General features: G+C 46.9%; 2 protein-coding genes across 2 annotated transcripts in view; one reads left to right on the top strand and one right to left on the bottom strand.

Moving 5' to 3' along the window:
- The window catches only part of LOC140207134 (uncharacterized), a 174,884-nt gene extending 170,379 nt beyond the window's left edge, over window positions 1–4,505 (bottom strand). The window contains exon 1 of the mRNA XM_072275467.1: window positions 105–4,505. The gene's annotated coding sequence lies outside the window, so the exon portion shown is untranslated. The remainder of the gene's footprint in view (window positions 1–104) is intronic.
- Window positions 4,128–16,042, top strand: LOC140207133 (uncharacterized). The gene is made up of 2 exons (XM_072275465.1): window positions 4,128–4,313; window positions 12,502–16,042. The coding sequence occupies exon 2, from the start codon at window positions 12,918–12,920 to the stop codon at window positions 14,223–14,225; it is 1,308 nt and encodes a 435-aa protein (XP_072131566.1). The 5' UTR covers window positions 4,128–4,313; window positions 12,502–12,917; the 3' UTR covers window positions 14,226–16,042.
- The last annotated feature ends 1,743 nt before the right edge of the window (window positions 16,043–17,785 follow it).

The raw sequence follows: 17,785 nt of genomic DNA, 5'->3' as shown, positions 1-17,785 counted from the left end.
AAAAATAGAGATGCAAAAAAAAAATTAAATCTCCCCCATCTATTTTGTCTCCTCATATAGATTACCGTTCTGATAGTCCAGAGTGCGCGTGTTTCTGCACTGACCTTCTCCATGTTTCTGTGGCAGAGAAGCTGGCCAAACTTGTTTGGAAGGGATACGGTAGGAGTGACAATGGAGCAGCAATGGCTGGAGTTTCTGGGAGCAATTCAGGAGCTGAGTGATCAATACATCCCAAAGAAGTGGAACCATTGTAAAGGCAGGAGGACACAACCGTAGCTGAAATGAGAAGCCAAAGCCAACATAAAAGCCAAAGAGAGGGCAAACAAAAGAGCAAAAACTATTAGGAAGCTTTTAGAAAGCAACAGAAGATTGCTAATAAAATGTCAGATGAGCTCAGGACATGGAATTATGATATTGCAGTCATTAATGAGTCTTTGTAGTACCCAACTGTCTGAGGCATTTAGAGGAACAAAATATCTGGGGCCTCAATATCTCTGGAAAACCAAGGTTCCCTGCACCAGTTACCTTTCAACTTTTATTTCAACAAGCACATACAAACTCTACACCCTCAAAACTTCACTTCTGAAGGCCTCCCACTTACCAAGTACTCATTTGCCAGAAAACAGCCTGTCCCAATCCACACTTGTCAGATCCCTTCTGATACCATCAAAATTGACCTTTCTCCAATTTAGAATCTCAACCCATGGTTCAGTCCTCTCTTTTTCCATATTAACTTGGAATCTCATGGCATTATGATGACTAGGTACAAAGTGTTCCGATACACTAATTTCTGTCACTAGCCCTGGATTATTTTCTAATAGCTTATTACACACTTCTATGTTGGGAATTCTACGTGCTGACTAAGGGCACATTTGACAAACTCTACCCCATCCTGTCCTTTTACGTATGGGAGCCCCAGTAATCTTTGGAAATTTAAAATCGCTCACTATATGAAGCATTGTTTCTTGGCATAGTCTGTGATCTCTCCACAAATTTATTTCTCTAAATTCCTCAGATTGTTGGGTGCAAACAAGTCCCAGTAATGGCTACAATATCACAATTTCATGCCCTGAGGTCTGAACAACGTTTCTCTGGTGTCAAGAAAACAACCTCTCCCTCATTGTCACAAAAACAAAGGAGCTGATTGTGGACGACAGGAGGAATGGAGACAGACTAACCCCTATTGACATCAATGGATCTGGGGTTGAGAGGGTGAACAGCTTTAAATTCCTCGTCAGACACATTGCAGAGGATTTCATGTGGTCTGTGCATACCGACTGTGTGGTGAAAAAAACACAACAGTTCTTCAGACGGTTCAAGAAGTTTGAAATGTGGCCCCAAATCCTAAGAACTTACTACAGGGTCACAATTGAGAGCATCCTGACTGGCTGCATCACTGCCTGGTGTGGGAACTGTACTTCCCTCAATCACAGACTTTGAAGAGAATGGTGTGTGCAGAGCAGCACATCTGTAGTTGTGAACTTCCCATGATTCAGGACATTTACAAAGACAGGAGTGTGAAAAGGGCCCAAAGGATCATTGGGGATCCAAGTCACCCCAACCACAAACTGTTCCAGATGCTACCATCTGGGAAACGGTACTGCAGCATTAAAGCCAGAACTAACAGGCTCCTGGACAGCTTCTTCCACCAGGCCATCAGACTGATTAATTCATGCTGATACAATTGACTGTCCTGTTCTATTATAAATGACTATAAATTGCACGTTGAACTTTCAGATGGAAATGTAACATAAAGATTTTTACTCCTCATGTATATGAAGGATGTATGTAATAAAGTCAATTCAATTCAATTCACCCTCTCCAATATCTGTTCTGTCATTCTGGTTCCCATTCCCACTACAACTTTAGTTTAACCCAGCCTGTCTCCACCACACTAGCACCAGCAAGCCTTACCACTACGACATTAGTCCCCTTCTAGTTCTGTTCCCCAAACTAACGAACCCCCCATCACTCCTTTGACTTTCCTCTGCCAGGTAATCCACCTCCCAACAGTTTCTAAGGTGGTAGAATATAGTAGAACACAGAAAACCTACAGCACAATACAGGCCCTTCTGCCCACAAAGCTGTGCTGAACATGTCCCTGTTTTAGAACTACCTTGGCTTACCCCCTAGCCCTCTATTTTTCTAAGCTCCATGTACCTATCCAGGAGTCTCTTAAAAGACCCTATAGTTTCCACCTCCACCAGCAGCCCATTCCATGCATTCACCACTCTCTGCATAATAAACTTACCCGACATCTCCTCTGTACCCACTTCTCTGTACCTTAGAACTATGTCCCCTCATGCTAGCCACTTCAGCCCTGGGAAAAAGCCTCTGACTATCCACATGATCAGTGCCTCCCATTATCTAGTACACCTCTGTCAGGTCACCTCTCATCCTCCGTCGCTCCAAGGATAAAAGGCCCAGATCACTCAACCTAATCTCATAAGGCATGCTGTCAAATCGAGGCAAAGTCCTTGTAAATCTCCTTTGCACCCTTTCTATGATCTCCCTGTTGTTGTGTGGGATGGCCACAAGATTACTCTGCGATGGCTATTTAACCTCATTCCCCTTCCTGACTCTCACCCAGTTTCCTGTGTCCTGCACTTTGGGTGCAACTCACCTCTCTTCATGTCATATCTATCACCCCCTCCAACTCCCAGATGAATCCAGAATTCATCCATTTCCAGCTCCAACTCCTTAAGGTGGTGACACAACATGTGCACACTGAATGTTATATATAGTTATTCATTTTAACAGCTAGAAAATCACTATCGACAAGAACTTTGATCTCCTCTGGGTTTGATTGAGTTTGTCTGCACTCTCACACAACCTATGTAGCAGGCCTGTAGTGGGTAATGAAGGATTTTCTCGACAGAGCATTTGCACACTGTCCATATGTGGTTTGCTTGCTAACTGACGCTATAAAAAGTCATTTTTTCAAATATCACTCCACTTTTTCCCACTTGTAAATTCTCCAGAACTTCTGCATCACCACAATACACACAGGTAACACCAGTTTCTGTATTGGACATAAATATTTCCCTTGAACCCTCCTCCAGGTGACTGACGGTGAACTCATTGATGGCAATGCCAATGAATATTAAGGGAAGGACAGTCGTCTGTCTCACTGGAGTCTGGCACATCTGTGATGCGAAAGCTACTTGTTACCTAGGGCAAAGGTGTTTGATATCATTATGTACCCAGAGAGAATGGGTCAAAACATGTTCTCACGGGTAGAAAGGTCCAGAACAAGAGGAGGTAGAACAAGCAACACACACAAAATGCTGGGGGAACTCAGCAGGCCAGGCAGCATCTATGGAAAAGAGTACTAATGCTGAATTCCTCCAGCAATTTCTGTGTGTTGCTTGGATTTCCAGCATCTGCAGATTTTCTCTTGTTTGTGATTGAAGGTAGAACAAAGGTGATTTTCTCAACTGGTGATGTAAAAGATTTTGTTCCCTTTCTCCGAGTTCCCAATCCTTGCATTTAGACAGCTGGAGCTCAGCTCTGTCTGAGAGATCCATCGGTTCCCATTCCCTCATCAGCCGGAAGCTCCCCGGGGTCCGTGCAGGGATTGTGGGGCTGAGAGAGGGGGAAGAGAACAGGACTGTCCCGGGATTGCGGGCCACGGTATCCGGAACTCACAGTAATTGTTCCGAAGTCGGTGTTAAAATCCCGCCCAGAGATTCTCCCCTACCTCTTGCCGATCTTACCGAGGCATTTGTATATTGCGCGCATGCGCAATATGCGGTAACGTCATCAACCTAGCATTTGATCGGTGCTTCGACGACGGCAAAATTGTAACACAGGGCTTTATGAGTAATCATGGCACCATTAAAAGTTTCTGCAAGCACCAGTTCCATGTCCATACCTCAGTTTTTTTTGTGTGTACAGAAAACTCAACAGCTGTTTTAACGCAGAAAGCGGCTCCCATAAACAATATACCCAATAGCAATTGGTATTCCGTGTATCTAATGCCAAAGTACCACCCTCTTACAAAGGCAGAGTGGCGGGCAACTGGAGTCTCTGCCTGTGGTGGGAGACCCCACCGGTCACGTGATCCAGTTTGCCCCTCCAATTTGACCGCGGATGGGCAGCATCTGCGCGTCTGTTTCCGAGGCCCCGCCCTCTGGATGATGTAACACTGACGCCGCGCATGCTCACAGTCTCCGGGTGGCCTGTGTTTTCCTTTCCGCTCAGCGCTGAAGCCGCTTCGTCTGCGGGATCGGGAATAGTTCGGCGCCACTTGGGTCGCGGAGCTGTGGATCGGGATCACTGTCCGCGGGCCGAAGATATCACTTTTCCCATCGGTGAGTATTGAGACCGATCCCGAGCGGGGAGATCTGATGTTGTCCGTGAGCCCCGAACTGAGGGCCAATTGTTCATTCAGTACCCAGTTATCTGGGCTTGTTAGAAATGTGTAGACTTCACTGAATCTGCATTGAACAATCCAAACCAGGAGCCCAGGCTGTCTGTTTCCACAGAATTGAAATGGAAGTCCCGCCAACAGGTCACGTGAGGCTGTTTACCGCAGCTCTGCCCCGCCCTCCGCTTTGTGACGTAAGATCACGTGGTGTGCCAGCCGTGGGGGTGGTGTGTGAGTGGCAGATTCAGCTGTTGGCTCTGTGAGGCTGGGTCCTGGTGTATCACAGTTTCTGATCCAAGTCAAATGGACCCGGGGTCGAGCTGCCCGGGTTTATGAGGGGCTGAGTTCTGGGATCAGATCTTTGTTTCTGGGGTTCCTTTGGAAACAATGACTGCTAATCTGAGGAGACGATGAGTTCCCATTCCATCCTCACAGGGAGAGCCTGCTCTGTGTTTGCATCAGTAAAAATAGACCAGTGTTCAAACAGTGTTTGGAAATTCCCCCTCACTGTCACCCATGTGTCAGGCAGTGGAAATCAAACAGAAACTCAAGATGCAGGAGATCTGCACTAAAACTGAAAATGTTTGAGGCAATTCTGACAAAACATTATCAACCTGAATCGTTAAGTTTGTTCCTCTCCCCACAGCTATTCCTTACCTGCTGAGTGTTTCTGGTAATTCCAGTTTTCTTTATGACACTCACTGGTTTATATTTCCTGAAATGAACCTGTTTTAACCTGGGAATGCAATTGGCTCATTCTGTGATAGTAGAACAGTAAAGAAACCACAACTTTTCCCTGGTACCAATATGCCAGTTATTCCTGGAAATGTGTTCAGTACAGTTGTTGCTGACAAGGTTTACAAGAATAATCTCAGGAATGATCGGCTTTATGTATTGTCACATACCCCGTGACGGGTTAAAGAACCAGCAGAAATGAAAACACTTTGAAGTCCAGTATTGCTATTAACTAATATTATTTATTAGTAACTATGCAATACAGTAATATTAATGCAGATATGTCAAACAGGTTAGCAATGAATATATATATGAAAACCAAGCTTCTTCAAGTCGAGAGGTAAATAGATCGTCTTACAATGATGAGTAAAGTTCAGTTCAGTTCGTGGTATTGAGTTGAGTAGTGATAGAGAGAGAGAGGGAGAGATTTGAGTCTTCAGGTGAGCTGATGCTGTCGATCTTCCCGTTGTCCTCTGAAATCCTTTTGAAGTCACTGACTGTGACCACAACAAAGGGGGCCGTTCTTCTATGGTGGAATTATCAACCCACGCGAGGGTTGGACACACAAATAGCTCCCCACCGGTCACACCCTTTTCACACTGCAAGAGCCACTGATCGATTCTCCAAAACCCACCTTTTCTATGGGCACAACAAAGCTCATTCAGTGTCCAAAACCATTGTGTCTGTAGGTCTATCATCTGACCTTCTATTTATCTCACCGCACTGAATACCAACTGCCTATCAAGTAGCTCCTCCCTTCTCTCTGTAAGAATACAGAAGCTGAGAGTGTCCTTGCAAAAGTGTAAACATACTGCTGAAAAACCATAACATCATCTCAAAGCAGTCTTCGTCTCTCTCTCCTTCTTTCTCTCTCTTTTAACAAGGTGTCTGGTGTTGAATACCCCTCTATCTCTCTTTTCAAAAGCACAGTTCATAGGGGTAATTCAGGACCCCCGTCACAGTATGAGGAGCATTTGATGGTTCTGGGCCTGTGGTCAATGGAGTTCAGAGGGACTATGGGGGTGCTGGGGGGATGTACGGTTAAGTAAACCTACCGAATGCTGAAAAGCCTGGATACAGTTGACACGGAGAGGATGTTTCCATTAGACGGAGAATCTGTGATCTGACAGCACAGTCTCAGAATAAAGATGTTTCCCTTTAAAACTGAGATGAGAGAATTTTTTTGGCGAAAAGCTGTCTGATATGTGTGCGGGTTTCAGGTTACCAACCATTCCCTCCTTTCCCAGGTGTGTACAATTATGTTGCCATCATTAAAGGCTTGGTCTCCTGCAAAAGTGCCGTAGCAGGCCACAAATCGCTCCCAATAGTCTGGTCCCGATTCCCCAGGCTTAGCTTTGCATTCAAATACTTTAGTGATGTTTACAGGTTGGTGTAGAGCTGTTTCCAAGGCTTGAATAATCCGGTCTGTCTGTTTATTCCCATTATGGTTTCCCACCTGTAAGTCCTGATAGATTTGGTATCTCAATTCTGCCTTCCATTTCAGCCCCTCATCAGCTGAGAGAATCATGCAGCAGAGACTGAATAAATCTTCCCAGGTCGCATTATACATCTGTATAGTACTGCGGACATACTGAGCAAACTGTGCTGGTTTTTCTTTTCTATCTGGGGCCTGATTCATGATCATTATCATTTCTTGGGGCTTCCAGGGTGCGTACACAGGAATCACTGAGGGCTGTCCCTCCTCCTGCTCGTGGATTGGGCAGCATTCGGGTGGGCAATAGTCTTTGTGGAGCCATTAACTCTGGGGTTTTATTGGATTCTTCCCTCCCTGTCTCGGAATAATCCTTTGTATTCCCTTTCTGGATCTCAGGGTATCGAGAGCCTCCCCTTCCCTGCCACCATTGTTTTACCTGAGTGGCCACCGTATCTGAGTACCCCGAGGATTGGGGTTCACGGGCACTGGGTGCACTTGGCCCCTGGTAAGGTGGGGGTGTATGATGGGTGCCCACTCCTCATCACAGTGACTGCCCTCAAACAGGGTCAGTATGCCAGACATGGGTTCGGGATCCCTTGTTTCCCCATCAGTTCGAATTTTAGACTGACGTTCCTGCCCTTCTCTCCTATCATGGCCAGCCTTGGTTTGCTTACATTGTTTTTCCTGCTCTCGTTTCCGGTGCCCATCCACCCATTTACACTCCGCTTTTTAGCGTCTCCCAGCCTTTGGCGTTCCTTCTGCAGTACATACCTCTATCCCTTTGTCACATGCATCATTCCTCCAGCTTGCTAATAATATACTGTTCCACTTTACATCTGCCTTTTCCTTCCATTCCCTTTTCAACAATTTCCACTTCTTTCCACAGTTCTTCTTCCATATCAAATTTACTGCTTGTTCTCATGAGATAATATCCCAGGTTCCCCCCCACCCCCCAGTGGCCACATTTTGTCTCCAATTTCTTATTCAGCTCTGCACTCAGCATTCACAAATCCTTTTCCTTGTCTGGAAAACTCTCACACATACGGTGTAGGGCTGCTCCTGACCCAGTCGTGTCAATCGACTGCAGTGGATCCATGTTCTCTTAGTAATTTACCCGGCACAAAGCCTCCTGCCCAATTAGCAATCAGATAAATTTACACGGCTGACATCCTGCTCAATTGATAAATTTACTCGGCACGTCTGCCTCCTGCCACTTAGTAAAATTTACCCGGTACCGCCTCCTGCCCACTCAGTAAAATTTTGCTTACCTTATACGAGTCTGCCGACAGATTCTTTCCCGATCTCGTCAAGGTATGAGATCAGCCTTGGGTGAGGGACCGTACCTCCAGAGGAATTAACGGAGAGCGACAAAAGGTAAAATACCTATTGGGCGCCCGATCGATCTCCGCAGTCCCCAGAGTGCTCCAGTCGCTTACTCAGTCCATCCGCTTGGCACTCCCTATATTGGGATCCAGTTCGTGACCCCAAATATTAAAACTGACTCTGAATAAAACATAGAAACATAGAAAATAGGTGCAGGAGTAGGCCATTCAGCCCTTCAAGCCTACACCGCCATTCAATATGATCATGGCTGATCATCCAACTCAGAACCCTGTACCAGCCTTCTCTCCATACCCCCTGATCCCCGTAGCCACAAGGGCCATATCTAACTCCCTCTTAAATATAGCCAATGAACTGGCCTCAACTGTTTCCTGTGGCAGAGAATTCCACAGATTCACCACTCTCTGTTGAAGAAGTTTTTCCTCATCTCGGTCCTAAAAGGCTTCCCCTTTATCCTCAAACTGTGGCCCCTCGTTCTGGACTTACCCAACATCGGGAACAATCTTCCTGCATCTAACCTGTCCAATCCCTTTAGGATTTTATACGTTTCAATAAGATCCCCCCTCAATCTTCTAAATTCCAGAGCGTATAAGCCTAGTCGATCCAGTCTTTCATCATATGAAAGTCCTGCCATCCCAGGAATCAATCTGGTGAACCTTCTTTGTACTCGCTATATGGCAAGAATGTCTTTCCTCAGATTAGGGGACCAAAACTGCACACAATACTCCAGGTGTGGACTCACCAAGGCCTTGTACAACTGCAGTAGTACCTCCCTGCTCCTGTACTCGAATCCTCTCGCTATAAATGCCAGCATACCATTCGCCTTTTTCACCGCCTGCTGTACCTGCATGCCCACTTTCAATGACTGGTATATAATGACACCCAGGTCTCGTTGCACCTCCCCTTTTCCTAATCGGCCACCATTCAGATAATAATCTGTTTTCCTGTTTTTGCCACCAAGTGGATAACCTCACATTTATCCACATTAAATTGCATCTGCCATGAATTTGCCCACTCATCTAACCTATCCAAGTCACCCTGCATCCTCTTAGCATCCTCCTCACAGCTAACACTGCCGCCCAGCTTCGTGTCATCCGCAAACTTGGAAATGCTGCATTTAATTCCCTCATCTAAGTCATTAATATATATTGTAAACAACTGGGGTCCCAGCACTGAGCCTTGCGGTACCCCACTAGTCACTGCCTCCCATTCTGAAAAGGTCCCATTTATTCCCACTCTTTGCTTCCTGTCTGCCAACCAATTCTCAATCCACATCAATACCATACCCCCAATACCTTGTGCTTTAAGTTTGCACACTAATCTCCTGTGTGGGACCTTGTCAAAAGCCTTTTGAAAATCCAAATATACCACATCCACTGGTTCTCCCCTATCCACTCTACTAGTTACATCCTCAAAAAATTCTATGAGATTCATCAGACATGATTTTCCTTTCACAAATCCATGCTGACTTTGTCCGATGATTTCACTGCTTTCCAAATGTGCTGTTATCACATCTTTGATAACTGACTCTAGCATTTTCCCCACCACCGATGTTAGGCTAACCGGTCTATAATTCCCCCGTTTCTCTCTCCCTCCTTTTTTAAAAAGCGGGGTTATATTAGCCACTCTCCAATCCTCAGGAACTAGTCCAGAATCTAAAGAGTTTTGAAAAATTATCACTAATGCATCCACTATTTCTTGGGCTACTTCCTTAAGCACTCTGGGATGCAGACCATCTGGCCCTGGGGATTTATCTGCCTTTATTCCCTTCAATTTACCTAACACCACTTCCCTACTAACATGTATTTCCCTCAGTTCCTCCATCTCACTGGACCCTCTGTCCCCTACTATTTCCGGAAGATTATTTATGTCCTCCTTAGTGAAGACAGAACCAAAGTAGTTATTCAATTGGTCTGCCATGTCCTTGCTCCCCATAATCAATTCACCTGTTTCTGTCTGTAGGGGACCTACATTTGTCTTAACCAATCTTTTTCTTTTCACATATCTATAAAAGCTTTTACAGTCAGTTTTTATGTTCCGTGCCAGTTTTCTCTGATAATCTTTTTTCCCTTTCCTAACTAAGCCCTTTGTCCTCCTCTGCTGGACTCTGAATTTCTCCCAGTCCTCAGGTGAGCCACTTTTTCTGGCTAATTTGTATGCTTCTTCTTTGGAATTGATACTATCCCTAATTTCCCTTGTCAGCCACGGGTGCACTATCTTCCCTGATTTATTCTTTTGCCAAACTGGGATGAACAATTGTTGTAGTTCATCCATGCGATCTTTAAATGCTTGCCATTGCATATCCGCCGTCAACCCTTCAAGTGTCATTTGCCAGTCTATCTTAGCTAATTCACGTCTCATACCTTCAAAGTTACCCTTCTTTAAGTTCAGAGCCTTTGTTTCTGAATTAACTATGTCACTCTCCATCTTAATGAAGAATTCCACCATATTATGGTCACTCTTACCCAAGAGGCCTCTCACGACAAGATTGCTAATTAACCCTTCCTCATTGCTCAATACCCAGTCTAGAATAGCCTGCTCTCTAGTTGGTTCCTTGACATGTTGGTTCAAGAAACCATCCTGCATACATTCCAGGAAATCCTCTTCCTCAGCACCCTTACCAATTTGTTTTTTTACATTACTTCTCCATCTAAATGTGCAATGTGTAATTTATAGTAATTTATAATAAATAGTTTGTACATAGGACAGTCAATATAACACAGAAATGCAATTGTATCACCATGAATTAATCAGTCTGATGGCCTGGTAGAAGATGATGTCCCGGAGCCTGTTGGTCCTTTTGCTGTGGTACCATTTCCTGGATGGTAGCAGCAGGAACAGTTTGTGTTTGTGGTGAATTGGGTCCCCAATATCCTTTGGGCCCTTTTTATTCACCTGTGGCTGTAAATGTCCTGAATAGTGGGAAGTTCACATCTACAGATGCGCTGGGCAGTCCGCACCACTCTGCAGGTTCCTGCAACTAAGGAAAGTACAGTTCCCAGACCAGGCAGTGATGCAGTCAGTCAGGATGCTCTCAATTGTGTCCCTGTAGAAAGTTCTTAGGATTTGGGGCCCCATCCCAAAGTTCTTCAACCATCTGAGGTGAAAGAGGTGCTGCTGTGCTCTTTTCACAACACAGACGGTATGTACAGACCATGTGAGATCCTTGGTGATGTTTATGCCGAGGAATTTAAAGCTGTTCACCCTCTCAACCCCAGATCCATTGATGTCAATAGGGGTCAGCCTGTCTCCATTCCTCCTGTCGTCCACAATCAGTTCCTTTGTTTTTTTGACAATGAGGGAGAGTTTGTTTTCTTGAAACCAGTCAGATATTGTTCAGTCCTCAGATAGAGTCAGCAATCAAATGTTTGAGCATGGTGCGATGAATGTGCTGAGCTGTGTATATCACAATGGAAGAAGCATCATAGGAAAGCCAGATGAGCTCAGGACAGAGAATTATGGTATTGTAGCCATTATTGGGACTTGGTTGCGCCCACCAGTCTGAGGGATTTAGAGGAACAAATTTCTAGAGAGATTGCAGACCATGCCGAGAAACAAAGTTTGATTCAGTAAGTGATTTTAACTGTCCATATATTGCCTGGGACTCACATTCTGTAAAAGGACGAGAAACTCCAGCCATTGCTGCTCCATTGTCACTCCTATCTTTTCCCTTCCAAACAAGTTTGGCCAGCTTCTCTGTCATAGAAACATGGAGAAGTTCAGTACGGAAACAGGCTATTTGGCCCATCTAGTCAATGCCAGAAAAACATATAAGCTGCCTAATGCAACTCCCTGCACCAGGACCATTGCCCTCCAGACCCCCACCATCCAGGCTCCCAACCAAACTTCTGTTAAATGGTGACACTGAGCTCATATTCACCACTTCTGCTGGCATCTCATTCCACACTCTCACGAACATTTCAGTAAAGAGCTTTTCCAAATGTTCCCGTTAAATTTTCGCCTTCCCCACTTACCTATGACCTCTGGTTGTCATCCCACCCAACCTCAGTGGAAAAAGCTGCTTGCATTTACCCTATCTATACCCTCATAATTTTGTATACTTCGAACAAATCCTCAAAGCAATGTATAACTTCCTTTTTTAGATATATAAGATGATGAGGGGCATTGATTGTGTGAATATTTAGAAGCTTTTTTTCCCCCAGGGCTGAAATCGCGAACATGAGGGGGCATAGTTTTAAGGTGCTTGGAAATAGATATCGAGGGGATGTCAGGGGTAAGTTTTTTTACACAGAGAGTGGTGGGTGCGTGGAGTACACTGCCAGCTATTTGTGTGAGAGTGTTTCAGTTACTGTGGGGCCAGGAACCCATGCAACTCAGTGAGAACAGGGAATAATACCGATGGAGAGAGTCAGACTGAGCCAGGTCTCAGATTGGAGATGGCAGAAATGCCCCATTCTTATAGAGACAGGAAGAGCATCAGAGGGTTTGATGGTCATTCCAGATACCAGTACTGTGCCCAGTTAGAAGATGATTTCTCTCTCCAACTTGGGTTGAACTTCACTGTAACAGTGTGATGTCAGATCACACCTTGACAACTCAAGTGATCTCATCTGAAATGTTGTCCTACACCCATTGATGGATTTTGTAAATCTTTTTACAGGTTAAAAATGACAAGGAATTTGTCTATGGGAATCTCGAACACAACACGCCATTTTTGCAGTCTCTGTCCAGACATTTAAGAAGTGGAGCAAGAGATTCAATCGACCATCCTTCCTGCTCAGACTGTGGGGAGGGATTCACTCAATCACCTGAGTGACTGACACGCCCGTCATTTTACACAGGGGAGAGGCCGTTCATCTACTCAGACAGTGGGACTGGATTCACTCGGTCATCTCAACTGAAGGTACATCAGCAAGTTCACACTGGGACAAGGCCATTCATCTGTTCTGTGGCTCTGTGGCTGAGAAGGGATTCAGTCGGTCTTCCCACCTGTGGACACACCAGTCAGTTCACACTAGGCAAAGACTGGTCATCTGCTGAATTTTTAGGGAAGAATTCACTCGGTCATCTGACCTAATGGCTCACCAGCAAGTTCACACCGGGGAGCGGCCATTCACATGCTCGGACTGTGGAAAGGGGTTCACTCGGTCATCTAAACTGAAGGACCATCAGCGAGTTCACACTGGAGAGAGGCCATTCACCTGCTCAGACTGTGGGAAAGGATTCACTCGGTCATCCACCCTAATGGCACATCAGCGAGTTCACACCGGGGAGAGGCCGTTCGCCTGCTCGGACTGTGGGAAGGGATTCACTTGCTCATCTAAACTGAAGGTACATCAGAGAGTTCACACTGGAGAGAGGCCGTTCACCTGCTCAGACTGTGGGAAGGGATTCACTCGCTCATCCGACCTACTGGCACACCAGTCAGTTCACACCGGGGAGAGGCCGTTCACCTGCTCAGACTGTGGGAAGGGATTCACTTGGTCATCCGACCTACTGGTACACCAGCGAGTTCACACTGGGGAGAGGCCGTTCACCTGCTCAGACTGTGGGAAGGGATTCACTTGCTCATCCCAAATGAAGGTACACCAGCGAGTTCACACAGGGGAGAGGCCATTCACCTGCTCAGATTGTGGGAAGGGATTCACTCGGTCATCTGAACTACTGGTGCACAAGTCAGTTCACACTGGGGAGAAGCCATTCACCTGCTCAGACTGCGGGAAGGGATTCACTCGGTCATCCACCCTAATGGCACACCAGCGATTTCACACCGGAGAGAGGCCGTTCATTTGCTCAGACTGTGGGAAGGGATTCACTTGGTCATCTAACCTGAAGGAACATCAGCGAGTTCACACTGGCGAGAGGCCGTTCACCTGCTCAGACTGCGGGAAGGGATTCACTCAGTCATCTAAACTAAAGGTACATCAGAGACTTCACACTGGAGAGAGGCCATTCACCTGCTCAGACTGCGGGAAGGGATTCACTCAGTCATCCGACCTACTAGCACACCAGCGAGTTCACACTGGGGAGAGGCCGTTCACCTGCTCAGACTGCGGGAAGGGATTCACTCGGTCATCCAAACTACTGGTTCACCAGTCAGTTCACACTGGGGAGAAGCCATTCAACTGCTCAGTCTGTGGGAAGAGATTCACTCAGTCATCCACCCTACAGAGACACCAGCGGGTTCACACTGGGGAGAAGCCGTTCACCTGCTCAGTCTGTGGGAAGGGATTCACCCAGTCATCCAACCTACTGAGTCATCAGCGAGTTCACACTGGAGAGAAGCCATTCACCTGCTCAGAATGTGGGAAGGGATTCACTCACTCATCTGAACTACTGGCACACCAGTCAGTTCACATGGGAGAGGCCGTTCACCTGCTGTGAATGTGGAAAAGGATTCACGTGGTCATCTTATCCACAGAGACATGAGTTCACACCGGGTTGAGGCCATTCACCTGTTCAGACATTGGGAAGTGTTTCTCTCGGCATTCTCAATCAAATGTGCATCATTGAGTTCACACTGGGGAGAGGCCATTCACCTGTTGTGAATGTGGGAAGGGATTCACTCAGTCATCTAACCTTGTGACACACTACCAGATTCACACTAGGGAGAAACTTTCAATGAGCTGCATGCTGGATATTTGTCCATCACCGTTGCTGAATGCAATTTTGGAGAGTGACTGTTGGTGCTGAACTCTGCAATTATTGCTGCTGCTCACCACACCCAGTTCTGCACCCTGGTCACTGGGCATGGGAGGAGTTTCTTCTGCTGCATATTCACCTTTAATGGGACTGGAGTTTAATATTCTGGATCTGGGACAAATAAATCAGTTCTATTTTAAACTCTGTCTCCGGTACTTAGTGAATTTATAACACGGCTAGTGTACAGTAGAGAGTCATCTCAGGCCGGTTGGGCCCTGCCAGTGATTCAGTTCCACAACGGTCCTTTTCAATCCTCCCCTGTTGTTCCCCTCTCGCTCTCCCTGTGGTGATGGATTCCAAACAGTCACCAACCTGTGGGTTCCCCTTGAACTTTCTGCTGACTAAAGAAGTCAAGTTGACTGCAAATCTATCTGTTATGTTCTTCTCCCCTCAAATCTTTGGGCTGAGGAAGAATGACATTGGTAATTAACCTCCTTATTCATGGCTCATTTCCATATTCTGGGTCATTTTCCCTGCTTCTGAAGGGTTAACATAGAAACACTGAAAACCTGCAGCACAATACAGGCCCTTCAGCCTACAAAGTTGTGCTGAACATGTTCCTACCTTAGAAATTACTAGGGTTACCCATAGCCCTCTATTTTTCCAAGCTCCGTGTAACTATCTAAAATTCTCTTAAAAGACCCTATCGTATCCACCTCCATCACTGTCGCTGGCAGCCCATTCCACGCACCCACCACTCTCTGAGTAAGAACTTACCGCTAACACCTCCTCTGTATCTGCCCCCAAGCATCTTAAACATGTGCCATCTTGTGGCAGCCATTTCAGCCCTGAGAAAAAGCCTCTGACTATCTACACGATCAATGCCTCTCATCATCTTATACACCTCTATCAGTTTTCCTCTCATCCTCTGTCTCTGCAAGGAGAAAAGGCCGAGTTCAATCAACCTGTTTTCATAAGGCATGTTCCCCCAATCCATGCAACATCCTTGTAAATCTCATCTGCACCCTTTCTATGCTTTCCATATCCTTCCTGTAGTAGGGAGACCGGAACTGAGCACAGTACTCCAAGTGGGGTCTGACCTGGGTCCTATATATCTGCAACATTACCTCCCGGTTCCTAAATTCAATCCCACGATTGATGAAGGCCAATACACCTTATGCCTTCTTAACCACAGAGTCAACCTGTGCAGCTGCTTTGAGTGTCTTATGGACACAAACCCCCAGATCCCTCTGATCCTCCACACTGCTGGCAGTCTTACATTAATACTACATTCTGCCATCACAGCCGGACAAGGCAGGTTCCAGCTGGGATCAGCAATGATGTCACGTCCTCGAGGAATTCCTTACTTTAGGAAAGTCTCTCCTAACTGACTGTATAAATCTCTTGGACTTGCGAATTTACCGTTCTAAGAACTGGGTTCAAATTTACCACTTAAGAACTGTTTTCGCGTTTACCCTTTTAAGAACTGTTTCAGAGTCGCCGTAGATCAGTTAACTTCTGGTTAAGTTAGTTGTTTAAATACATTTCGCTACTTTTGAGCAGAGTTTAATAAATGTTTGTTTGTTTTTATAAAACTTGACTCAATTCTATATTCATTGTTACCGGTCACGCGACATGGGAAAGATTATTGCATGGATAAAACAGTGGCTGATTGGCAGATGCAAAGGATAGTAATAAGGGGACGTTTTCTGATTGGCTGCCGGTGACTAGCAATGTTCCACAGGACTTGGATGACAGAATTAATAGCTTTATTGCAAAGTTTGCCGATCATATCAAGAGAGCTGAAGGGCCAGGTAGTTTTGAGGAAGCAGAGAGGCTATAAAAGGACTTTGGCGTTTAGAGGATTGGGCATAAATGAAGCAGATGGAATACAGTGTCGGGAAGTGTATAGCCATGCACATTGGGAAAAGAAGTACCAAATACAGTATTTCCCAAATACTCTAAACTTGGGAGCACTTGTGCAGGATTCCTTAAAGGATAATTTGTCGATTGAGTTGGCGGTGAGGAAGACACCGAGTCCTAGCCCAGATCCTGGGTCCCAGCCTAGTCCAGGGCCTGAGTCCTTGTGTTGTCATTGTCCGGTCCGTAAAGTCCGCATTCCGGTTCAGGGTCCGGTCCGTGGACTCAGGACTCCGGGTCTTCCAGCTGGCCCTCGTTTGGTTGAGTTAATCATAGGCACCTGATTCCCATCTTTAGGCTTGGAATATAAGTAGCCTTGGGGTTGAGTGTGGTCTGCTGGTTTGTCTCGTTAGTCCCTTTTGGAGCAACCTGCTGATGGAAGGCTAGTGAAACCATTCATGATCTCTAGGCCTGGTTGGACCACCGCTTCATGGAGCCTTGTTGCCACTGGTCGGAGCAGTCATCGTGGTATGGATTTGGCCGTTTCTGTAGCCAGCCAAGGTTGCTGACTGCCACGAGACTCAGAGCCACCCCAGGTTGAGCTACTTTCCTGTACCTTGCCTCTGTTGGGTGAGCCAGGCCGTAATTGCCATTACCCTGCGGTTGGTTCTGTCCCTTCCTGTACCTTGTCTCCTTCGGGTAAGCAGGCCGTTTGCCATTACCCTGCGGTTGGGTCGGTCCCTCCCTGTCCTTGCCTCCGTGGGGTGAAGTTCCATGTCCTGCCCAGGAGTTGCATGTCCTGCCCAGGAGAAACTCCAAGAACACAAGCCTCGAAGATCACAACCCAAGATTCAAGAACACAAGCCTCGAAGACCTAAGACCCTAGCCTGCATCCAAGCTCAGGACCCAGAACCCCAGCCTGCATCCAAGCTCAGGGCCCAGGACCCCAGCCTGCGTCCAAGCTCAGGGCCCAGGACCCCAGCCTGCGTCCAAGCTCAGGGCCCAGGACCCCAGCCTGCGTCCAAGCTCAGGGCCCAGGACCCCAGCCTGCGTCCAAGCTCAGGGCCCGGGACCCCAGCCTGCGTCCAAGCTCAGGGCCCAGGACCCCAGCCTGCGTCCAAGCTCAGGGCCCGGGACCCCAGCCTGCGTCCAAGCTCAGGGCCCAGGACCCCAGCCTGCGTCCAAGCTCAGGGCCCAGGACCCCAGCCTGCGTCCAAGCTCAGGGCCCGGGACCCCAGCCTGCGTCCAAGCTCAGGGCCCAGGACCCCAGCCTGCGTCCAAGCTCAGGGCCCGGGACCCCAGCCTGCGTCCAAGCTCAGGGCCCAGGACCCCAGCCTGCGTCCAAGCTCGGGGCCCAGGACCCCAGCCTGCGTCCAAGCTCAGGGCCCAGGACCCCAGCCTGCGTCCAAGCTCGGGGCCCAGGACCCCAGCCTGTCTCCAGG

The sequence above is a fragment of the Mobula birostris genome, chromosome 13 (assembly GCF_030028105.1).
Source record: "Mobula birostris isolate sMobBir1 chromosome 13, sMobBir1.hap1, whole genome shotgun sequence".
In the NCBI taxonomy this organism is placed as follows: Eukaryota; Metazoa; Chordata; class Chondrichthyes; order Myliobatiformes; family Myliobatidae; genus Mobula; species Mobula birostris.
The sequence above is the reverse complement of the archived record's forward strand: the minus strand, read 5'-3'. Positions and strand labels throughout refer to the sequence as shown.

Coding starts and splice junctions, on each gene's coding strand:
- LOC140207133 (XM_072275465.1), top strand. CDS start 12,918: ATGGCTCACCAGCAAGTTCACACCGGGGAGCGGCCATTCACATGCTCG.